General features: G+C 37.6%; 1 protein-coding gene across 1 annotated transcript in view; it reads right to left on the minus strand.

The window, feature by feature from the left end:
* TNNI3K (TNNI3 interacting kinase) overlaps window positions 1-24,244 on the minus strand; it is a 326,898-nt gene that overhangs the window by 184,013 nt on the left and 118,641 nt on the right. Inside the window, exons 12-17 of the mRNA XM_055585475.1 lie at window positions 23,856-23,942; window positions 23,225-23,281; window positions 22,188-22,280; window positions 22,044-22,101; window positions 21,729-21,923; window positions 20,897-21,001 (exon numbers count right to left, since the gene is read on the minus strand). Of these exons, the coding sequence (XP_055441450.1) occupies window positions 20,897-21,001; window positions 21,729-21,923; window positions 22,044-22,101; window positions 22,188-22,280; window positions 23,225-23,281; window positions 23,856-23,942 (595 nt within the window). The remainder of the gene's footprint in view (window positions 1-20,896; window positions 21,002-21,728; window positions 21,924-22,043; window positions 22,102-22,187; window positions 22,281-23,224; window positions 23,282-23,855; window positions 23,943-24,244) is intronic.

Genomic DNA, 24,244 nt, shown 5'->3' on the forward strand with positions numbered 1-24,244 from the left:
TTAAATTTATGACTTGGTTTCTTTGGGGGGGTGTACTTTCACCAAGAGTATATTCTCTTAGTTCTTGCTACAGTAGAAGCTTGTTTTTTATTTACCAAAAAAGTCCTAAAGACAAAAAACATACTTTCCTTTAAAACATTCTGAAAAATACAAAGTAAAAAATATATATAATACATATATAAATGATATGATACTTGCAATATCCATTTATTGAGACATTTGACCAAAAGAGGTCTAAACTTTTAAACTAGACAATCTAAGTTTCCTTCAGTAATTCAGTAATTGTTTTTGTAGCAAAAACTATTTGTTAAATGTATTCTCTAAATTAGAATAATACATATAGTTGATACATTACCATGTAGCTTATATATAGAAATTTTAACATTTAAAGTAAGCAAATGGCTAGCTGAAGTGACTAAACCTGCCTTGAAGGCAATGGCACCCCACTCCAGTACTCCTGCCTGGAAAATCCCATGGACGGAGGAGCCTGGTAGGCTGCAGTCCATGGGGTCGCTGAGGGTCGGACACGACTGAGCGACTTCACTTTCACTTTTCACTTTCATGCATTGGAGAAGGAAATGGCAACCCACTCCAGTGTTCTTGCCTGGAGAATCCCAGGGACGGGAGAGCCTGGTAGGCTGTCCTCTATGGGGTCGCACAGAGTCGAACATGACTGAAGTGACTTAGCAGCAGCAGCAGCCCTCATAACAAGTAGAGTAGCTTAGTATCCTGCTAAATTTAGCAAAATAAATGAACTACTGCTCAACTGAGAACCATCCAAACCATACATTTCTGAGTCATTTACAGTCATAAAGAGAAGATTCTGTTTATCACACCTTCATTGTGCTTGTTGTTGAAGCGTAAACATTCACACTGATCACGTAATGTCCCAACTAATTTTCAATTTTCTGACCCAATGTTCTGAATTTGGGCTACACTGACCTCAGATTAGAGTGCAAATGGGAACACTTTTCACAGAGCAGGTATTTGGCATGTGCTTTTTCATTTATTGACACTTGTATAAAAGTGTTTAACAATTCTAATTTTGAAGAAATCTGATTTTATATTTCTTGCACGTGTTATTTTGTTTTTCCAACCTCACTTCCATAATCTTGATTGTAAATTAATTCTTTCATTGTATCTTTCCTGAATCACAACATCAATTTTCATTAGACACCTTAGATGTCTTCTCTCATAAATGACATTTTTAAAACTGAAAAAACCAGTTGGCTGCATCCCCATGATCCACAGTTTCATGCTGCAGATCTAGGAGCACATTGCTTTTAATCAACTTAGTGATATCAGGGTCGTTTTTTTCTTTCCAGATACTGTATCTGCCAGTTTGCAATTTTTGAGATCTAATGTCTTCATTCCATCAGTTCTTTTTTATGATATATAAATACTTAGGGCCTTTTCTTTGCCATTCAACGTATGCACTTTCACATTTGGCTGAGGAGTAAATTCTGGTACTGAATATCATTTGCATTAGACCAGAACCTACAAGAATAAATAGAGGGTAAGTGCACAGTCTCAAAGACACTCTCTCATCTTCCTTCCTGTCAATGTCTACAGTCCTCTGACTGAACTCTAACATTTGCAGACAGCTAACTTGACCTCATGTGATACAGATTTGTATTCAATGATGGCATCTGGGTAAACCTTTTTTCTTCCAATTCAGTTATGTTGATTCTTCTTCTCCAGCCAGAATTGATTTTGATATCCTCAGTGAGATTGGAGAAGGCAATGGCACCCCACTCCAGTACTCTTGCCTGGAGAATCCCATGGACAGAGGAGCCTGGAAGGCTGCAGTCCATGGGGTCGCTGAGGGTCAGACACGACTGAGCGACTTCACTTTCACTTTTCACTTTCATGCATTGGAGAAGGAAATGGCAACCCACTCCAGTGTTCTTGCTTGGAGAATCCCAGGGATGGGGGAGCCTGGTGGGCTGCCGTCTCTGGGGTCGCACAGAGTCGGACACGACTGAAGTGACTTAGCAGAAGCAGCAGTGAGATTATTTGGTAAATGTTTATTTCTCCTTTTTAAGGTTTTAAAAAGAGTGAATAAATACCTTTTGTTCATAATAAGAAAGGTACAATTCATATTACCTTACCTATCTCTTTTTAAGGATTTCACTTTTAATATTTACCACTTACATTAGGGAATTCATTTGTATTCATATTAGAAGGAAGAACTTATCTATTTAAAAACAACAATTCAATGAATTTTGAGAGACATATACTCCTGTGAAATCACTGTCTCAATCAAGATACAAAATATTTCTGTCACCCCAACAGAATTCCTCAGTCCCTTTGCAGTTCATTCCTCTCTCAACTCAGCCCTAGGTAACCACTGATCTGCTTTTTGACGCTAGAGATTAGCTTGCATTTTCTAAAATTGTATATAAATGAAATCTTATGGTAGGTACTCTTTAATGCATGCCTTCTTTGATATGGCATAAGTTGAATGTAGACAGAGAATGCAGACCATATTTGAATCCATATTTGGGATAATTCTGATCAATTAGGAGTGAAGAGTAACTAAGAGGTGAAAGGATAATTTAGGTAATTTTTTTGTGTTAAATCGTTTTTTGTGTAAAAAAAAACAAGGGAAACAAATCTTAATATGAGTAGATGACATACTATATTTGTACTGTTGAAATTACAAAGAACATTTTAAAAAGGAACATAAATCCTTACCAGAAAACAACTTCTGGGTCAGTTAAAAATTAAAACTTTTCCATTAAGGCGTCCAATAATCACTGTATTTAAGAAGCTGAACATCAACTTAAAAAAATTGTGAAATGATTAATTTAGACACAAAAATATAACAAGTTCAGGAAATGTCACCACTGGTTTTTCAGGTTCACATGCATCTGATTTTAGTTTCCACATACTCTTTTCAGAGGATATTTAAATAATTTGACTGTGACAAGCCAAACTGTTTTGAGACCTCATTGAAAGTCAAATGAAAACATTAATCAAATGCAAAAATATTCCAGTCAGGCATAGACGTGCTTCAGGTTAGAAAATAAAATGTTGCCTATGAGAAGGAAAATCAATCAATTTAGAAAAAGGAGGTATTGGTTCATATCTACATGGTCAGTAGTGACTAGAAATCACTAGAACTTCAGGGGATGGTATTTTTCTTAAGAATCATCAGACAGTCTTCAATTCTTTGTTTGGCTAACTTTTCACCTGTGTAAATTAGAAAATCAGAGCAGTCAAACCGCTGATTACATTTTCTTTTCTTACTGTCTTCACTGTTTTTTGGACAAGCTTTAGAGACTAGCACGTGAATAATTATCTATGGCACAAAACAGCTAGGTAAGTGACCTGTGGGATAGCAGTCTTAATTGAGCACAGGAATAACTTTCATATTATTAAATGCTACTGAATTGTTCAATATTAACTAAAAATTACCCTCTCATTTCTGCTATGAATTCTATAAACTACACCTCCCTCGGTAAGGCAATCTTTCAAACACTGCTTTGCTCTTCAGTCAGGGCTACTCCTGGTTTGAGGGACTATATGACTATATATCTCTATGTATTAGACTACATGAGTATACAGTATGGGGAATAACCTTAGTTCGTCACTTACTAACTCTACCACCTTCATAATTCACTTTCTTTAAGCATTTCTGTAACATATTTTTAAAAAAGCTATCATACAGAATTATGAATATTTAATAAGCTAATACCTAGAAACACTGAGCTCAGTGCCCGGCACAAAGAAACATTAATATATGATATTCTCATATACCTTTAAAGTGAAAGTAAAAGTGAAGTTGCTCAGTCGTGTTCGACTCTTTGTGACCCCATGGACTGTAGCCTACCAGTCTCCTCAGTCTATGGAGTTTCCAGGCAAGAATACTGTAGTGGGTTGCCATTTTCCTTCTCCAGGGGATCTTTCCAATCTAGGGATTGAACCTGGGTCTCCCGCATTGCAGGCAGACGCTTTACCATCTGAGCCACCAGGGAATACAAGTATACCTTTAAATGTTATTAATTAATTCATGCAATTGATAAATATGATTTGAATTTTTATTAAGGCCCAGTCACTGTGCTAGGATGGTAAAGAATCTACCTGCAATGTGGGAGACCTGGGTTTGATCCCTGGGTTGGGAAGATGCTCTGGAGGAGGGCATGGCACTCTAGTAATCTTGCCTGAAGAATCCCCATGAACAGAGAAGCCTGGCGGGCTTACAGTCCATAGGGTAGCAAAGAGTTGGACATGACTGAGTGACTAAGCACAGCCTGCACTGTGCAAAGCATTTGGGAATAAAATGGTATAAAATCCACAGCCCCTGTCCTGAGTGTATAGCAGGAAAGGTATTGAAATACATGAGAAATTTTAAGAGTGCTATCCTGAGATAAGTAGGATGTGCTGGGGGAACACCTAGGAGTGCTTCTTGGAAGAAGGAGCAGGAATTAGACAGGAGAAAGGTGTTATTGAAGGAGGTGAGAGAAGGGGCACTAAGAAGAAGAAAGGAAGGAGGTTTGGGCAGGGGTGGGTATTTTCATCAGCATGTGTTAACTCCTATATTAAGTTCTATATTTAAGAGCATATAGATGCAATTCAATGGACAAAGCCAAAAAAAAAAGAGAAAACTCCAAACAAAAACAACAAAAACCCCATAACAAAATAAAATAATAAAAATAAATCCCCAAACTTTTGTTTTCTCTCTACTAGTTACAATTCTGGGGAAGAAGCTTAGTAAAAAGGAACTCTTTAGCCTCATATTTAGGAAGAAAAAAAAATAATAATTTTTGTCAAACCCAGTAGAGGTTAATAAAAGTTCAATGCTAAAATGTCTGCCCTAAAGGCCAACTATATCTCAATAGAAGGAAACTCAGAATATTTTTCTCATTCTTTGTATGAAATGGGAAAAAAGAAATTAAAGAAAGAGAAAGAATTAGAGGAAGGCTGTAATCAATTCTTTCCTTTACAAATCCCAGCAATTCAGGAGGCCTGCCAGCGGCTAAATCTTTCTGGGACCACAGACAGGAAAAAGCCTATTAAAATGTGCTCCATTCCCAAAGAAAGGGGTCACTCAAGATCCTCAGACCCTTAACTCTGAATAGATTTAATGAAAGCCAACTGCTATTTTAAGAATTTAGAAGGGGATTTCCCTCCCCAAAGAAAAGAACCAGACATCATCAATGCTCTAACACTGTTTCATCTATGGCACCAGGCACGCTTTTCACTTACTTTCTGTAGGTTGTTAAAGCCGCTAAAAGAGGGTTTAGTGACAGAATACAGTTCTTCGCATACAAGGCTTAAAATGTAATTGATACAAAGACCATCCCTCCAGGATTAAAGAGTTCTAATCATTCTGTGAGGCTCATGTGCTCTTTTCTCCACGCTGGTCAAGGTAATAGTAAGCCTTTCAGAAAAGGAGTATGTTGTCGCTCATACCATTTATTAACCACAGCAGCTTTCAACTTCGGTGGAAGGAAGATAATTCAGACTACTCTACAAATAGTAGAGATCCAGAAGTTGGATGCAAAATGAGTCTTCCTTTGAGACGTTCTAGCAACCCAGTACCATATGATTAATAAAAATGTTATACTGATTTTTCTTGTAGAGTATTTCTCTAAAGTGCTCCATGTACCTTTGTCCTGACACCCCTATTAACTGCAAAGATATCTCTGTGAACAGGTAGACACAGACATCATTATCTTCATTTGCAAATGAGGAACCTGAGGCAGAAAGAAGTCAAATGACATAACAAGGGTGACACGATGAGACCAGAAATAGAAAGGAGAAAAATGATGGTCTTCTGGGAATCAAGAGGGTGTGATAGGATGAATTTTTTTTCTTTTCTTTTACTACTGAAGGAAGAGCAGAGGCAACCTTCTCAATGTTAACTTTGAAAACATTCTCCCCTTCTCCTTAAAGTGAGAAGGACAGTGTCTTAGCTGGGTGGCCTGGTGAGCTAACTGGGTGCAAGGAAGGGAAGATGCCTACCTACCTAGATGCCCCACCCCATACATCCTCTGCAAAATCAGGGTTTTTCCTACTTGACCTTTTTACCTGCATGAACTCTGGGATGTGTCTTCCCTGTCTCTGACATTGTGCTCCCAAGCAGTGATTATTGAATGACTGAATGGCAGTGTTTAAACTGTATGTTTAAGTTGTGTGAACGAGCCCTAGGAAGAAAAATCACTGAGAAGGGTATCGGATAATCAAATAACCCTGTCAACCCTTAGCTATGTTTTTATCCAAATTCTGTTCTACATCTGCATCAACCCAATGTGACAGACTGAATCCCTGCTGCAAGTTTGAACCATGAAGGGATAGAGAACTGAATCCCTGCTGCAAGTTTGAACCATGAAGGGATAGAGAGGTCTCAATGAAGGAAGTAATATGGGATGAGACTTCCCTGGCCCCGTCTTTATATATATAAACAGTTGTTATTTAGTAGCTAAGTCATGTCCGACTCCTTTGCAACTCCATGTACTGTAGCCTGCTAGGCTCCTCTGTCCATGGATTTCCCAGGCAAGAATACTGGATTGGGTTGCCATTTTCTTCTCCATACATAAAGAGATCTACAATCAAACAATCCAGTTAGCTCTTACATCTTTATGACAAGAAGAAACAAGGCATCTGAGATATCATTAACAAAATTTGTGGCACTATAATAAAAAAGGGAGCCTGGTCATTTAATTAAGTAAAGAAATTTGGGCATTCAAGAATATTAAGTAGTGAAAATATTCCTTCAGAAAAAATAAATAAGAAAAATAATGATAATAATATCTAATGTGTTTTCTCATTAAAACCCAGTAAGATAGGTATTATTATTGCCATCCTGCAAACTGGAAAACTGTTATTTAAACAAATTGCAGAAGGACACGGGTAAGATGTAACAGAGTTGGTACTTGAACCTGCACAGGCTGGTTTTGTGGCCTGAAATCTCAATTACTCCATCCTATAGCCTTCTAATAAGGTGGTAACTCACAGCAATACAGATTGCCAGAACTTTCCATGCTGCAAGCTCAAAAGAAGACTAATATTACTGGAAAAGTTGCTTTCTCACAAGGCTGACAAGGAGGATTTTGAGATAGAAAATATTAAACAAGGCAAGAACATTTATGATTTTCTGCATCTCTTTTTTCTAGATCAAATTCAAGGTAGAGCTATTGGAAATTCAATCAATAGAAAAATAAATATCCACCTATTTTGTTCCTCATTTATTAGCTAGAAATTCTGGTTGTGGGCCCTGAATCAGGTCGGTCTCTATTAAACTCCAGGATCTTAAGAACACAACCTCATAAATGAATCTCAGCAAAAAAAAGGTTGAAAATGATGAACTGAGAAATAGATAACCACAAGGCGGCATTATTATTATTGAAAGGTTAGCTGCTTAGGAAATCGACAAGGTGCCAAGAGGAGCCCGCACAGTGCCTCCCAAGAAATGAGAGCAGAGAAGAAAGGAGACTGACTAGAGAAAAAGCCTTTGTTGACATTTTCAAAAGCTAACTTTATACAGGCCGTATCCCCGAAGGATGGAAAATGGCAATGTGAGGAACCAGCAACACTAGAAAATTGCAGGCCAGTAAGTTCACTGCCTGGAACAGGCAAGCACTGGAAAGATTTTGTCAGGTCAGGAGGGGTACTGCTTTCCTCCAAGCTCCAAACTAGGTGAGAGAAGCTAGCCTTGCTCCAGGCTCTCCTGCTTTGGGAATTCCCAAGGTATGGCTGTGTATTGAGCAAAGAAGCAGTGGACTGAACCAGCTCACCACAAAAAGCACTGATGTAAGAAAGCCCGAGGCCAGGTTTCATTGTGGGGCAGTAGTATTTTTATGTCAAACCAAAAGTGAATTTTGGAATCACAGAATTTCTGTGTTTGGCCAAACCATGACCTTTTACGTTCTCTTTAAATATACATTATTTTGGGTGCACACATAATCTTGTGTATTGTGTCACATGGTGTAGGGTGGCTTAGATTCTACCTCTATGATGTAAGATTCAGGGTTGTGTCTAACTGGGAGGACCAAGGCAAGGATTCTGATGGAAGTTACAGTGAAAGATGGCAGGTTCCACTAGGTTTGTGTTAGCAATATGATAGTGTGGGCAGAAGGAATAGAGCTTTCCTCTGATTTAAATATACCTGCTTTAATTTAAAGGAAGTATGTTCCTAAGGGAATTTACTTAATGGGGTGTTAAGTACGAACACTATTTTTAGAATTAGTAGATGCAGCCAAAAATTAAATGAGAGGTTCTAATGGAGGCAGCTGAGAGAGGAAGGACATTTTAACTGGGCCTCTGAGGAAACTTTCTATTTCCACTGGAGTACAGAGAAAGGACAACTCAGGGCTAAGAGATATTATAGGATAGAGTAGGGGAGGGGGGAACTGCTAATTTGGTTCAGGATGAGGAACCAAAATGAAATGTGCTGAGAATGTTTGGGACACTGCCGACCCTCTGGGAACTGTGAGAATCAGGTAAGAGGGCAGGGCTAGATCAACTATCAGAGAAGAGGAGGGTGCACTGGGTGATGAATTCTATTGAAACAACAGGTAGAAAGTCAGAGGGAACTGTCTGCTTCTTCTGGAGGTTCATGGAGCTGAGGACAGACAGACTGACTTTAAACATGTCAGAAATGGGAATGGAAAATACGACTGAATATCAACCTCTGAGTGAAGCTCCGACATAGGATCAATTTGTAGAATTAAATGTTTGAAGAACCCTTTCATATGGATATGGTATAATAAGTTTCTTTGAATACCATGATCAGAGCCTGTGTTTTAATTTTCACTTTTAAAGAAAAATGTGTGTGTGTTTTCACTGACACAGAGCGAATGGAATTGTGAGATGTTTTTGAATTTATATAGCCTATTTCATGCTGTTATATCTTACTACAGTACATGTTGCTACTCTTGAACCATGTTTTGGTTCAGGGACAAGCCCCACCATTTCCAAAGCTATTCTTATATTTTCAATGTAACAAAGTGAATGAAAATTATTTTTAAATTAATACATATATAATATGCTTTTCTGAGTAGCTTTCACTACATTTCCCAGTTAGTGGTATTAGTTTATACATTGTGAAAATATGTTTATAGACTAAAAATATTTAGTATGCAGTTAACATTATGTTTGTGCAACTAGTTCATGCCAATCTAGACCACCTTTCTACCCAAACCCTAGTACCTGTTATCACTAGTGCAAAGAAGGTGAATGTAATCCAGACTGCTGGCTGTCTACCAAAGCTCATTTCCTCTTCTGGGCAGACAGCTAGACTACATTTCTAAGAACTCCTGGCAGTCAAGCATGGCTATTTGATTGAGCTGTGGCCAATAACATGTGACTGAAGGTGATATATGCCACTCTAATGCCTGGTCTGTAAAACATTTCATGCACATCTCACATATTCTTGTTCCATTGATGCTCACTTGAATGGAGCTGAAAACGAAGGAGACCGCAGACACCACGTGTTGAAAATGGGTCCTGAACAACTACATGGATAAGGGACAATCCCAATAACCTATTCACTCACACAATCATGATACAAACTTCTATTGTTTTTGAACCATTATGCATTTTGAGGTCTATTATTGCAGTAGATAACCTACCCAATGTAGATAACCTATTCAAACAAATCCAATGTTCATCTTGGAAAGCTGTATAGTTTAGAATTTTTCCTCATTACTCAGAGTAGTAATGAAATTGAAACAGACTGTATCTGATTACTTAATTGATAGATGAATAGATATAGAAGTTGTGGTACATATATGCAATGGAATATTAGCCGTGATAAAAAGAAACAAATTTGCATCAGTTGTAGTGAGCTGGATGAACCTGGAGCCTATTAAACAGAGTAAAGTCAGAAAGAGAAAAACAAATATATATTAACACATATATATGGAATCTATAAGAATGGTACTGATGAACCTATTTGCAGGGCAGGAATAGAGATGTAGATATAGAAACAGACTTGAGGACACAGTGGGGGGAGGGGAGGGTAAGACGAATTGAGAGAGTAGCACTCATATATGCACACTTCTGCTGCTACTGCTGCTAAGTCACTTCAGTCGTGTCCGACTCTGTGCGACCCCATAGACAGCAGTCCACCAGGCTCCCCCATCCCTGGGATTCTCCAGGCAAAAACACTGGAGTGGGTTGCCATATCCTTCACCAATGCATGCAAGAGAAAAGTAAAAGTAAAGTCGCACAGTCGTGTCCAACTCTTTGCGACCCCATGGACTACAGCCCACCAGGCTCCTCTGTCCGTGGGATTTTCCAGGCAAGAGTACTGGAGCGGGTGGCCATTGCCTTCTCCATATATGCACACTACCATGTGTAAAATAAATATCTAATGGGAAGCAGCTGTAGAGCATATGGAGCTCAGCTTGGTGCTCTGTGATGGCCTAGAGGGCTGGGATGGGGTAGAGGTGAGAGGAAGGCTCAAAGGGGAGAGGATATATTTATACTTCTGGCTCATTCACATTGTTGTATAGGGGAAACCAGCACAACATTGTAAAGGAATTATCCTCTAATTTAAAAAAAAAGCTTTGGAAAATCTTATGTCACCTTACAAATTTGGATATAGACATTTCACAACTATAGGCACCCCTTAAGCCCTTAGGCCTTAAGCCCTAAGCTCCAAGGCACCCCTTGCATGTAATGAATTAATTTTTCCTCTATAAATCCCAACTGGTGATAGCTATGTCTCATCCTTAAACTGTGAAAAATATCTCAAATTATTTTTCTCAGGGCTTAATTTCCTCAAAACTGCAGATGATAAAGAATGGAAGCATCACAAAAACATAAAAATGTGCATGCTTATTTGTGTACTGATTTATAATATTAACATACATATTTATGCACATCTTTATATATGTGTATATTAATTTATTATATGCAGGTCTGTATCCTTCCAGGGTTTTTATTGAATACCTATATGAACTCTGTACATTGCAATTGTCCAAAATTGAAACTCTTACTTCTTTTTGGCTACTGGTGAAGATTCTACACTCCTGGGAACTTTCTAGTATTAACTATGGATTAGAAATTAGATGCTCTAGAATGCATTAGTATACACAGCACAATTCCCATGATTAACTGATGGATTTTGGAACTTACTCTGTAGCAAAGGCATCATAAGCATGTGGATCTGTCTTTTGTATTAGTTGTTGAATGAGTGAATGAATGAATGATTATACTGTATTTGGGGCAATGATTCACAAACTATTTAGAATTACATTGTAACTTGATTCCCCAATATTCCTAGCCCACCCTGGCAGTGGAGAAGGATGAAATTGTATAGCAAATGGTTAAGAGGAGTAACTGGTATTAGACTAGAAGGTAATTCTCATTGTTGCCTGTATGTTTGATTTGCTTATAGTGGTCTCTGAAAATATGACACTTGGGCATAGACCCTGAGATTCTGATTTAAGCAGCATCAGAGTTTCCTTGAACTTTTCCTACAAATTCTAGTGTTAGTCACTCAGTCATGTCCAACTCTTTGCAACTCATAGACTGTACCCCATCCAGCTCTTTTTTCCATGAAATTCTCCAGGCACGAATACTGGAGTGGGTTGCCATTCCCTTCTCCAGGGGATCTTTCCTACCCAGGGATAGAACCCAGGTCTCTTGCATAGAAGAAAGATTCTTTACTGTCTGAGCTGCCAGGAAATGTGCAGCCAAATTTTAGAACCACACTAACTAGAACAATATTTTCTCTCTTTGCTTGATTATAAGAATTATCTGGTAATCTTTTTAAAAGTATCAGTTCTCAGGCCAATTTAGGATATTCTCAATCTGTGCCTTCAGAAGGGGTTTCTGAATTTGTTTTCTAAATGAGGGCCTGTAGATGATACTTATGACAGGGAAATGCTGGGAAATAATACTTAGGCTCTAAGCTTTGCCGGAAAAGGGCTGTTGGTCCTTCATTCTAAGCCATTCTTCCAGGCATTGCATAGACTCTAGCTCATATCAATCATTCAAATACTGGATACTAATTAATTAATTACTTTAATTTTTAAGTCCAAGTAAATGAAAAACTTTTTGACAGAATTAAAAATGCCACTTGTGACCGGTTTTTTACTAGAGATTTACACAATTTACTAGAATTGTGAAAAATGTCATGAGTTTCAAGGGTTCTCTTTTAAGACTTACTATAAATATTGAAGTGTAATCAACTAATTGGACTACATTCAAATATTCAGAATTCTCTGCAAGATGGTACCTGCCTGCCTGCTGCTGCCTGCCAAGTCGCTTCAGTCGTGTCCGACTCTGTGCGACCTCATAGACTGCAGCCCACCAGGCTTCTCCGTCCATGGGATTCTCCAGGCAAGAACACTGGAGTGGGTTGCCATTTCCTTCTCCAATTGGTACCTGCCAGTGAACACTAAATTCTATTCGTATAACCACTTATTAGAAAAGTCACAAGTGAAAGGACTAGCTAAGAGTGAACTCTATAATTCAGGTTAATCAAGGAATACAATTGTAACTAATAGGTAATTAGAAAAACAATAATTCATTAATGTGTACTTAATTACTGTTTTTTTAATGCATGGTTTTTATATTTTGTATTCAACAGAAAGACAAATGCATATGTCAACTTAAAATAATTATTAAAAATTATAGTCAATATTTACTTAATACTTTCTGAAATCTTCACTAATTTAGTTAAATCCATTTTCAAAATTAAAATTCTTTTACTAGTGCTGTCATTTTAAATTATCTGTCATTTGCCATCAGCAAGTTGGCTGTTTTTAAATCATCTCTAATTATTTTTCTTTGTAGTCACTCAAATAAGCTGACACTCAAAAATGTCCTCACATCTAGACCTAGAGCCCCAATTAATTAGTTGTGTTATATAAGAATACATATTCATATAAATGAGAATATTGAGGAGTGTCTTTCCATCCTCATAAAGGAACATGTAAGGGATAATTGCAATAACAACTGATGTCTGTATAGGGCTTCACAGTTTACAGGCTTCCCAGGTAGTGCTAGCGGTAATACTAGAGGCTTTCATTTATATCACTCTTTGGAGCGTCATGGCCACTCTGTTGGAAATGTCACTATTTTGTTGGTTACAGTGTTGTTATACTATATACAAACTCCAGGAATTGGTGATGGACAGAGAAGCCTGATGGGTCGGACACGACTGAGCGACTAAATTGAACTGATTCTATATAATTATATAGGGGAAAGACCATTTATTTGATGTTTGCAGTGATGTTTGGTTTCAACATAACAAATTTGGAAAATGTGCTTTTCCAAGAAAACATAGCTGCTGGTATAAAGTAAAAACATTAAAATGTGTAGCTGTAAACCATATTTTTCAAGCTCCAATGCCACAAAGTGAATATATAAATTGGACCAGATATAAAATGATAAGTTGGTAGGTGGTGGGATCCATGATAAATTGAAAAGTACATTCCTGTCTAGAGCTACACATTTAAAAATATTTAAACACTGCAGATGGTGACTGCAGCCATGAAATCAGATGATTGCTTCTTAGCAGGAAATCTATGACAAACCCAGACAGTGTGTTGAAGAGTAGAGACATCACTCTGCCAACAAATGTCTGTATAGTCAAGGCTATGGTCTTCCCAGTGGTCATGTATGGTTGTGAGAGCTGGACCATAAGGAAGGCAGAACACCAAAGAATTGATGCCTTTGTGGTGCTGGTGGTGCTGGAGAAGACTTCTGAGAGTCCCTTGGACAGCAAGGAGATCCAGCCAGTCAATCTTAAGGAAAATCAGCCCTGAATGCTCATTGGAAGTGAGAGAGTCATTTCCTAGGCAGGTTGATAAGAAGTCTAGGGGTCCCCAAGGAGAGAGGGGTCTGGAATTCTGAAGGAGGAAGAAAGGACAAACTTTTTTGTCCCTCTACATTCCTTAGGGTTAAATAACAATAATGTATCCTGCTTGAAGACAGTCTCTGGAAAAAACCTTCTGGCTAATCCTGTTATTGTAAGGTGTAAATTATGGGAGTAGGTCTAGTGAGGTCTTTACAACCTCCAGACATTCTTTTGACTCACTGTAATAACTAATTAGAGAGTTATGGCTCTCTAATTAGTTATTAAGTAATAACTAATTATTTAACTCCATGGCTAACACTAGCAAGGGGGTACTCTTTCTGATGCCTATGTCAGAAGATTTCTCTATCTCCTTCATACTTTAATAAAACTTTATTATACAAAAGCTCTGAGTGATCAAGCCTCGTCTCTGGCCCCGGATTGAATTCTTCTCCTCTGGAGGCCAAGAATCCCAGTATCTTTGAGTGGTGCAGCAACAGCCTTTCAGAAGGACTGAGGCTGAAGCTGAAGCTCCAGCATTTTGGCCACCTGATGGGAAGAGCTGACTCACTGGAAAAGTCCCTGATGCTTGGAAAGATTGAGGGCAGAAGGAGAAGAGGGTGTCAGAGGATGAGGTGGCTGGATGGCACCACCAATGCAATGGACATGAACTTGGGCAAACTCTGGGAGATGGTGAGGGATAGGGAGGCCTTGGTGTGCTGCAGTCCATGGGGTCACAAAGAGTCAGACACAACTGGGTGACTGAACAACAACAGTGTACACTATGGGACAAAGAAAACATCCGTGTGCCTCATACGCAACCTCTGCTCCATACTTGCAGAACATGGGGTATAGAAGAAGACATAAAGCAGAAATAAAGAAGCACAAGGAAATGATAGGAGAAGTGATTTGGGTCACAGGAATTTAGCCTACAGGACTGCGGTACAAAGAGCAAGGTTGATAAATATGGCTGATGCTCATCCAATATCACCAGCTTCTTTCTATCTCTCTCTACTGAGTTTGGTTTCGTTGTTGTTGGGACAGCACAATATGTCTATAAGGATGTGGCTCTGGGCATAACACCTTTAGTCAATTTCCTTACAGTAAAATGACATAATAATAATTATATTAGCTAAGAAATTAAATGAAACTATACATGACAAAGGTGTGGCAGAGCTTTTTCACATTGTAAATACTAAATAAATTATTATAATCACTGAGAAGAACTACCTCCTTAAGCACTCCTTGAATTTCTAATATGTACTGAAAATCGAAAATAACATTCAGATTTAAATGGTAAGAAACTTACAAGGGAAAAGGCAAAGTTTTTTCTTTCACTCAAATAAATCAATAACCATGAAACCAAAGATACAAGTTTCCCCTCTGTGTGGGTTGATCTGTAACCAAAAACATCGTCTTTCCTTTAGAACTATAAAAGCTACTGGGCAAATTATTCGGACTCTATCTACAAGTAGTCATACTTGTACCAACTAGATCACTGCTTTCTGAAATGATGTTCATAGAAATGCCTCAGGAATTTGGTTCCGTTAAAAATGCATTGACTGAACAGCACTGCGTGAGACGCTATGCTCAGTTTTGTAAATCTGAGATGAAGAGAGCAGGATTGCTGATCCTGAAGCCCTGACCTGCCCAGAATAGAGAAGAGAAACATGGAAGAAGGTTATTTCAATACAAATGCAATGCCTGAGTTTTTCACTCTGTTTTATATATTTTTCCTTTCACCTATTTCAGTGGGAGGGGATTTGTAAGCATTGTGCAAATGCAAGGATCAGTATGTTATGAAAAGATTGAGGGAAGATACATGCCTAGCTTTCAAAGTCTAGTTTTAGCTCTATATCCTCCAGGAAATTTTCCATTCTACTGTGATTTTTAATTTACTAAAAATCCTTTGAAAATGGCTGATTAATCATTCCGCATTAAATGGCAATTAATTTGCTTCCTGAGCATATGTTTTACGTACCTAACCAGATTGTAGTAAGCCCTCTGATGAGAGGACTGTTTTGGGCAGTATGCATGCTACATAATCCTGAAAAGCTGAATGTTTTATTGTCACTAGACTGAGCTGGACTAGACAGATGGACCTTTGTTGGCAAAGCAGAGACATTACTTTGCCGACAAAGATCCATCTAGTCAAAGCTATGGTTTTTCCAATAGTCATGTATGAATGTGACAGTTGGACTATAAAGAAAGCTGAGCACCGAAGAATTGATGCTTTTGAACTGTGGTGTTGGAGAAGACTCTTGAGAGTCCTTTGGACTGCAAGGAGGTCAAATGAGTTAATCCTAAGGAAATCATTCCTGAATATTCATTGGAAGGACTGATGCTGAAGTTGAAACTCCAATACTTTGACCGCCTGATGCGAAGAACTGACTCACTGGAAAAGACTCTGATGCTGGGAAAGATTGAACGCAGGAGGAGAGGGGACGACAGAGGATGAGATGTTTGGATGGTATCACTGACTTGATGGACATGAGTTTGAGCAAGTTCCATGAGTTATGATGGACAGGGAAGCCTGATGTGCTATGGTTCATGGGGTCACAAAGAGTTGGACATGACTGAGCAACTGAACTGAATTCAGACTAAAGAGCAGTAGAAAAGAATGTCCATAAATAATAAATATAATAATTTGGTACTCTATTTATATTGAAAGCTCCTATGAGCTTTCATAAGACTTTTTGGTACAATTTAAGTATTTAGGTTAGAGACAGAAAAAATGGTAAATATAAACTTCTGCTATATAATAAATGTTCTATTGAAACTTTTAACCAACAACATTTATATTTTTGGTCCTGCTTTATTACCTGGTGGTAACAATTTACACTTACTCTCAGGGCGCCAGAACACACATTCAACTGCCCCATAAATGAAGAGTTGCAGCCAGAGAAAACTCAGTGATCTCTCATTTGTTTTAATGACACATGGCAAAGGTGGTTGGGATGAAAAATAATATACCTAAAACTCACAAATCACCAGTTTGAATTTGATAATTTATCACCTAAATTTAAATTTCCTAACTATTGCTACTGAAACCCATAGAAAAAATATGCTTATTAACATAAATATTTTTGAAAGAGACGTAAAGAAAATAATGGGCTTCCCTGGGGCTTCAGATGGTAAAGAGTCTGCCTGCATGTGGGAGACTCAGGTTTGATCCTTGGGTTGGGGAGATCCCCTGGAGAAGAAAATGGCAACCCACTTCAGTATTCTTGCCTGGATAATTCTATGGACAGAGGACCCTTGCAGGCTACAGTCCATAGGGTCACAAAGAGCTGGACACGACTGAGCTACTAACACACAAAGAAAATAATAACAGGAAAGAAATTAATTTTATTTGAAAACTAGTAAGTAATTATAAATAGATTGAGTCCTATATGTGTTTACTTCCAATATCTAAGATTCGGCCACTGCTCATATCTAATTTTATCGCTCCTATATTTCATATCTGTCTCTTCCTTTCATTTCCTCTGCCATTAGTGAAAATCTGCTTTTCGTTACTTATCTAGATCACTGCAACAACTGCTTCACCATTTTCTTGACTTTCTGCTCAAGCTGATCTTTTATAAAGATGCTGAATTAATCTTTCCATGATACAGTCCCAAATTTCTGACTCCTTGCTCAAATATTCTCAGTGCCTCCTTCTTGCTTTTAGAGTGACGTCTAAACTGCTTTACTCTAGCATTTAATAATTTCTGGCTCTTGTTTCAATTTATTTTTCTCTCCCAACAGTCCTCTTCATACATTACATACACTAAATACATTTATACATTTCATCCACTGAAGTGAAACTATTCAGTACTCCTATAACATGCCTTTAAGTTTCTAACATCTATTTTTTTCACATCTTCCTTAAGCCTGGGATGCTCTTGCAAACTCTATCCATCCTTTAGGGTCAAGCTCAAATGTCACCTCTTCTATAAAGTTGTTTCTAAATTACTCATAAATAATCTTTATTCTTCTTTCTGAAATATTACAGAAAATATTTCACTATCACCTTAAAATAACTTATTGGTTTATACCTAAAGTACATTGAGAACTGGAGTCTATGGCAGTTTTACCTGGCTCTGTTGTGCCAAGTATAAAGGCTTCGAACATGGTAGATACCTAAGTAGGTGTTGAACAAATGACTGGCACAATTAATAAATATTTAGTAGTTTTAGAACTGTGGACTTTGTATAAAGGGTCATCAGTTCAGTTCAGTTCAGTCGCTTGGTCGTGTCCGACTCTTTGTGACCCCATGAATCGCAGCACACCAGGCCTCCCTGTCCATCACCAACTCCCGGAGTTCACTCAGACTCATGTCCATTGAGTCAGTGATGCCATCCAGCCATCTCATCCTCTGTCGTCCCCTTCTCCTCCTGCCCCCAATCTCTCCCAGTATCAGAGTCTTTTCCAATGAATCAACTCTTTGCATGAGGAAGCCAAATTACCAGAGTTTCAGCTTTAGCATCATTCCTTCCAAAGAAATCCCAGGGCTGATCTCCTTCAGAATGGACTGGTTGCATCTCCTTGTGTCCAAAGGACTCTCAAGATTCTTCTCCAACAGCACAGTTCAAAAGCATCTATTCTTCAGTGCTCAGCTTTCTTCACAGTCCAACTCTCACATCCATACATGACCACAGGAAAAACCATAGCCTTGACTATTTGGACCTTTGTTGGCAAAGTAATGTCTCTGCTTTTGAATATGCTATCTAGGTTGGTCATAACTTTCCTTCCAAGGAGCAAGCATCTTTTAATTTCATGGCTGCAGTCACCATCTGCAGTGATTTTGGAGCCTCCCAAAATAAAGTCTGACACTGTTTCCACTGTTTTCCCATCTATTTCCCATGAAGTGATGGGACCGGATGCCATGATCTTCATTTTCTGAACGTTGAGCTTTAAGCCAACTTTTTCACTCTCCACTTTCACTTTCATCAAGAGGCTTTTTAGTTCCTCTTCACTTTCTGCCATAAGGGTGGTGTCATTTGCATATCTGAGGTGATTGATATTTCTCCCGGCAATCTTGATTCCAGCTTGTGTTTCTTCCAGTCCAGCGTTTCTCATGATGTACTCTGCATATAAGTTAAATAAGCAGGGTGACAATATACAGCCTTGACATACTCCTTTTCCTATTTGGAACCAGTCTGTTGTTCCATGTCCAGTTCTAACTATTGCTTCCTGACCTGCATATAGATTTCTCAAGAGGCAGGTCAGGTGGTCTGGTATTCCCATCTCTTTCAGAATTTGCCAGAGTTTGTTGTGATCCACACAGTTAAAGGCTTTGGCATAGTCAATAAAGCAGAAATAGTTTTTCTGGAACTCTCTTGCTTTTTCCATGATCCAACGGATGTTGGCAATTTGATCTCTGGTTCCTCTGCCTTTTCTAAAACCAGCTTGAACATCTGGAAGTTCACAGTTCACGTATTGCTGAAGCCTGGCTTGGAGAATTTTGAGCATTACTTTACCAGCGTGTGAGATGAGTGCAATTGTGCAGTAGTTTGAGCATTCTTTGGCATTGCCTTTCTTTGGGATTGGAATGAAAACTGACCTTTTCCAGTCCTGTGGCCACTGCCGAGTTTTCCAAATTTGCTGGCATATTGAGTGCAGCACTTTCACAGCATCATCTTTCAGGATTTGGAATAGCTCAACTGGAATTCCATCACCTTCACTAGCTGTGTTTGTAGTGATGCTTTCTAAGGCCCACTTGACTTCACATTCCAGGATGTCTGGCTCTAGATGAGTGATCACACCATCGTGATTATCTAGGTCATGAAGATCTTTTTTTGTACAGTTCTTCTGTGTATTCTTGCCACTTCTTCTTAATATCTTCTGCTCCTGTTAGGTCCATACCATTTCTGTCCTTTATCAAGCCCATCTTTGCATGAAATGTTCCTTTGGTATCTCTAATTTTCTTGAAGAGATCCCTAGTCTTTCCCATTCTGTTGTTTTCCTCTATTTCTTTGCATTGATCGCTGAGGAAGGCTTTCTTATCTCTTCTTGCTATTCTTTGGAACTCTGCATTCAAATGCTTATATCTTTCCTTTTCTCCTGTGCTTTTCGCTTCTCTTCTTTTCACAGCTATTTGTAAGGCCTCCCCAGACAGCCATTTTGCTTTTTTGCATTTCTTTTCCATGGGGATGGTCTTGTTCCCTGTCTCCTATACAATGTCACAAACCTCATTCCATAGTTCATCAGGCACTCTATCAGATCTAGGCCCTTAAATCTATTTCTCACTTCCACTGTATAATCATAAGGGATTTGATTTAGGTCATACCTGAATGGTCTAGTGGTTTGAGACCTACCTGAACCTTATTGACAACCATAAAATAAACATATTGATTTTGAATAATCTGACTTCTTTCATAAACTAGTGATTTATCAGATTTTTCTGCCTTTTCTCCTTAGGATCTCTGGAATTACAGAGAGATGGCCCAGGGAGCTCCCTCTTTGGCAGTGAGAAATGAACAGTAGAGAAATTAATTCTCTACTGTATACTCAGCCTCCGACTAAAGCTGTTACATTTTGTGTATCAACCTCCCTGTAAGACTTTGCTTAGAGAAAGCATTCACTAAAATAGACAAACAAACAAACAAAAAGCCTTGGGATTCCACCACTGAGACACAATAATTCTCTATTTGTTTGAAGTCTCCATTCCATATGAAAACATCTTCATGTGATAGTGAGGTAAATGAGCTGCTGTGTTTTGGCTGAGTTTGTTTTTATAAGAAAAATATCAAAATGTTAGCACAATAGTAGTATTTCAGACAATTTTATATCAGGTCCTCCTACAGTACTTAACTTTGAATGAGACATGACATTCTATAATGGTCATTGATCTCAATCCTTGATCTGACTCTAGTGGCCTGAGAACTAGCTAGCTGTTGAATTTTACAGATGTTATCATCTTTCTGGATATTTTTCATAGATTTGAAAGACCCCTGAGAAGCAGTTATACAGCTTTATATTTCTGTAAAAGACAATGGTGCGACATTCTGTTGCCTAGGCTAATGTTAGCCCATCCCCTCACCCACAGAGTAGAAAATTGTATTCTACAATAAATATAAAATGTATCTTCACTGAAATCTATCTTAGATTCCTAGTCAGTTACAGAATTTCAGGTTCATTATTTAAGGGGAAAAATACCTGTTTAAGTCACGGTGAATAATTGGCTGTGTCAAGTTGTGAAGGTACTCCATACCTTTGGCAACATCTACTGCAATGATTAATTTTGACTGCAAATCAAGTATCCTAGAATTTAAAAATAAATTTAATGAGGATGAAATGGTCAAATCCAATACTACATCTTTTACAAGAAATCAATAGTGTGTGTAATTTGTTATTCTGTACAATTTCAGCCTTTTTTACTTGATTGAAGGTTAAGCTAAAAACTCAACAAATGCGGAAAAATAGCTTTTTCTACACCTGATAATGCTTTACTATAGATCAATTCAGATACCAACCCCTCTTATTTAAACATTCAACTTGATTTTATAACATTTGTAATATTACACTTAATTTCTTTATAATAACATAAAAAGGAAATCTAATTACTACGTAAAAACCACATTCTAATTATCATATGCATAGATCTAGAAAGTTAATTCAAATTAGACTTGTACAAGATTATTCTTTCTTAAAACTTTTAAAAATAAATACTGCGACCCCTAGTAATTATTTTATTCTGAGCTTACACATAACTGCTTTCCTGGTACATCAAATTTAGCCTAATTATTCAGTTACTAATTTAAATTCCTTGAATTTGTTATCTTAAATTGGATTCTTGTTAAGAGAACATAGAAGTCTTTCTATTAATTAAAAAATAATTATTGGGCATAAATTATTAGCCATCTTTAGAATGCCCCATTTCCTAGAACTCAGAGATTTCAGAAAGCAAAGGCTCATCTAAGCAGAAAGCATATGAGGTGTTGTAAATGTAATTCCAATGACATGCAAAATGATGAATCAGTGACCATACCTCTTCTGTTCATGAAGGAGGGAGAACAGGGAACCCCCTGATATGTACTGAGTGACGATGGCAAACTGGCTGGGGTCATTCAAGCAAGCACCCACAAACTGAACGACACATGGATGATTAAGCCGGCAGAGAATGGACACCTCTCGGCAAAACATATCCACATCTGACTTGGAGCAGTAGGTGTTGGCTCGGTAACTGAAAAACACAGCAACGGGAGTCTTCAGTCACCAGATGAATCAAAACAAGGGGCTCACCATGCATATACTTCTCAAAGTTTACTACTCAGATGCTAACATTTCTCATTTGCTTGCTTACCGTTTTATAGCCACTATTTTATTTCTGCATCGTCCTTTATACACTTTCCCAAAAGAACCTAAAATTGTGTAAGACAAACAAGTAAACACATGTTAACATATGGAGCTCATTAAACTAAAACAGACTAGTATTTTCTTAAGTTACCTGAGCCGATGATCTCATGGAACTCAATTTCTGAGAGCTGAAGATGGAAATGTGAAGGCAAGCCAGCCCTTAAGAGGAGAACATCTGCCTTCTCTGCAAACAGGAATTGTTATTTTATATTTTTAAAAAAATAAACAGCAAACATGTGGATGTTTAAACACACATGCACATATATGCTTAACCAAAAATATCTTTCCCTAGTACCATTTAATTTTCCAACTGTAACTGACTATTTGGACATACAAAAACCTTATCATAAATGATCCCTATTCCCGTGCATTAAAAACATGTTAGCTCTCTGCCTTTGCTACCTGACCTTTGTTATCAAGGCTGAGAGTTTATACCTGATTTGGCCAACCACTACTTGCTGTATGATGTGGCAACTCTAGAATACAGTTCATATCACATCATGATAAAGAGTCTTATCTGGTCAATCCCTTCAACCTGTCACAAAAAGCTTAGTCAAATAGCCATAAATTCAACCTTAAAGAGATGCCAATTAGGAAATAAGCATGTGAATCATTCAGAAGACACATTCAAAGCCAGAAATAATTTTTTAAAATTTCAATCTCTAAATAGTTCAATATAAATTTACAGTTGTATATGTTTTACTTCCCTGATTCAGTGGTATTAATTTCTGTGGTAGTATACATTCAAAAAGTTCCCAAAGTTATTACTTACTTGGGATCTCTTGAAATATAATTTATTTTTTTTCAGTTTTTTCCCTATGACAAACCTATTACCAATTCTTATGAAAGATATTAATAGTTACAACTTAACTTTCATTAAAAATACAGAAGTCTATGAGAATTTGATCTTCTTTTAATATTCATATGGAATTTTCACTTCATGAACTAAGAGGACATATGCAAAATAACAGCAGATGAGGTTAATCGTGGAAAGAATGATCTGCTAATAATATTACTTATGCCTGCAAAATAGTCATTTGTAATATGTAAGACAAAATAGGAAGTTATCATATTTGAGGCAGTAATTACTCAGTAATAAAATATAACAATTGTCCCATATTAAAATACCTTTTGTCATGCTTTTAATCTTCCCCAAAGGAGATGGAACAGACACATAGGAGCCATCTGAAATCAAATTATATTACAGAGTTAAAAGTAGCAAATGATTTTTCCTACATAAAAGTTAAACATTATACAAAGAAGCACATAACAAAAGAAAACTTGCTAATAACACCAAGTGAGAGTGTAACTTAAGCCCAGATCTTTCTCTGGACACTGAAACTGTATAGCAAGTATTTATTTAGAGTGTACATAAAATGATTAAAAATAAAAATCCAAGGTCTAGCAGACTCCAGCAAATTTAATTTGTGTCTGCATATGAGTATTCTCTGTCCTATCTTAATAGATTGCTGAAAGGGAAAATGACTGCTCAGCTTACTAGGCCTTCCCAGGCATCTACCAGCCTCATAAACATCCAGTCCAGGGGATGTAAAACTTGGAGGAACTGCAGATGGGTGAGTTAGAAAGTAGCCTAAGTGGGGGCTTCTTTATTTTCAGCCTTACTCAGACATCAATTTTATTAAAATAAAGCTAATCTGATAAGCCTTCCTCTTGAACCCTAAAATGTTGCTAAGAGAAACACAGGCTTACCTCTAGCCACAATATCACTATAACGAAAATTTAAAAAGAAAGAGGGTACCTCCTCCAGGCTGAGAATATTCATTACAGGGCAATTCATCCTGAGGTCTCTTATAATGTTTCAGAAGTGTGACAATTGCATCATGTCCTTTATGAAAAGACAAAGAAGGGCAAAGGGTCTTAGTTCTTATTTGATCTATTCAGCTCACCATCTAATTGCAAAATAACCAGAGGCAGCTTGAAACAGGATGAATATTAAGAAGCAATACACTGCAATAGGAATTGAGCACTTTCATTCATGCATTCATTCAAAAGAATTCATTTAGACTCCACCATCATTTTGTAACATATAAAAACATCAAATCACAAAGTCATATACCTGAAACTAATATAATATTGTAAGTCAAGTACACTTCAATTAAAAAAAAAAAGACTGCTATATGTGAGGCA

The sequence above is a fragment of the Bubalus kerabau genome, chromosome 6, assembly GCF_029407905.1.
Source record: "Bubalus kerabau isolate K-KA32 ecotype Philippines breed swamp buffalo chromosome 6, PCC_UOA_SB_1v2, whole genome shotgun sequence".
Taxonomy (NCBI): domain Eukaryota; kingdom Metazoa; phylum Chordata; class Mammalia; order Artiodactyla; family Bovidae; genus Bubalus; species Bubalus kerabau.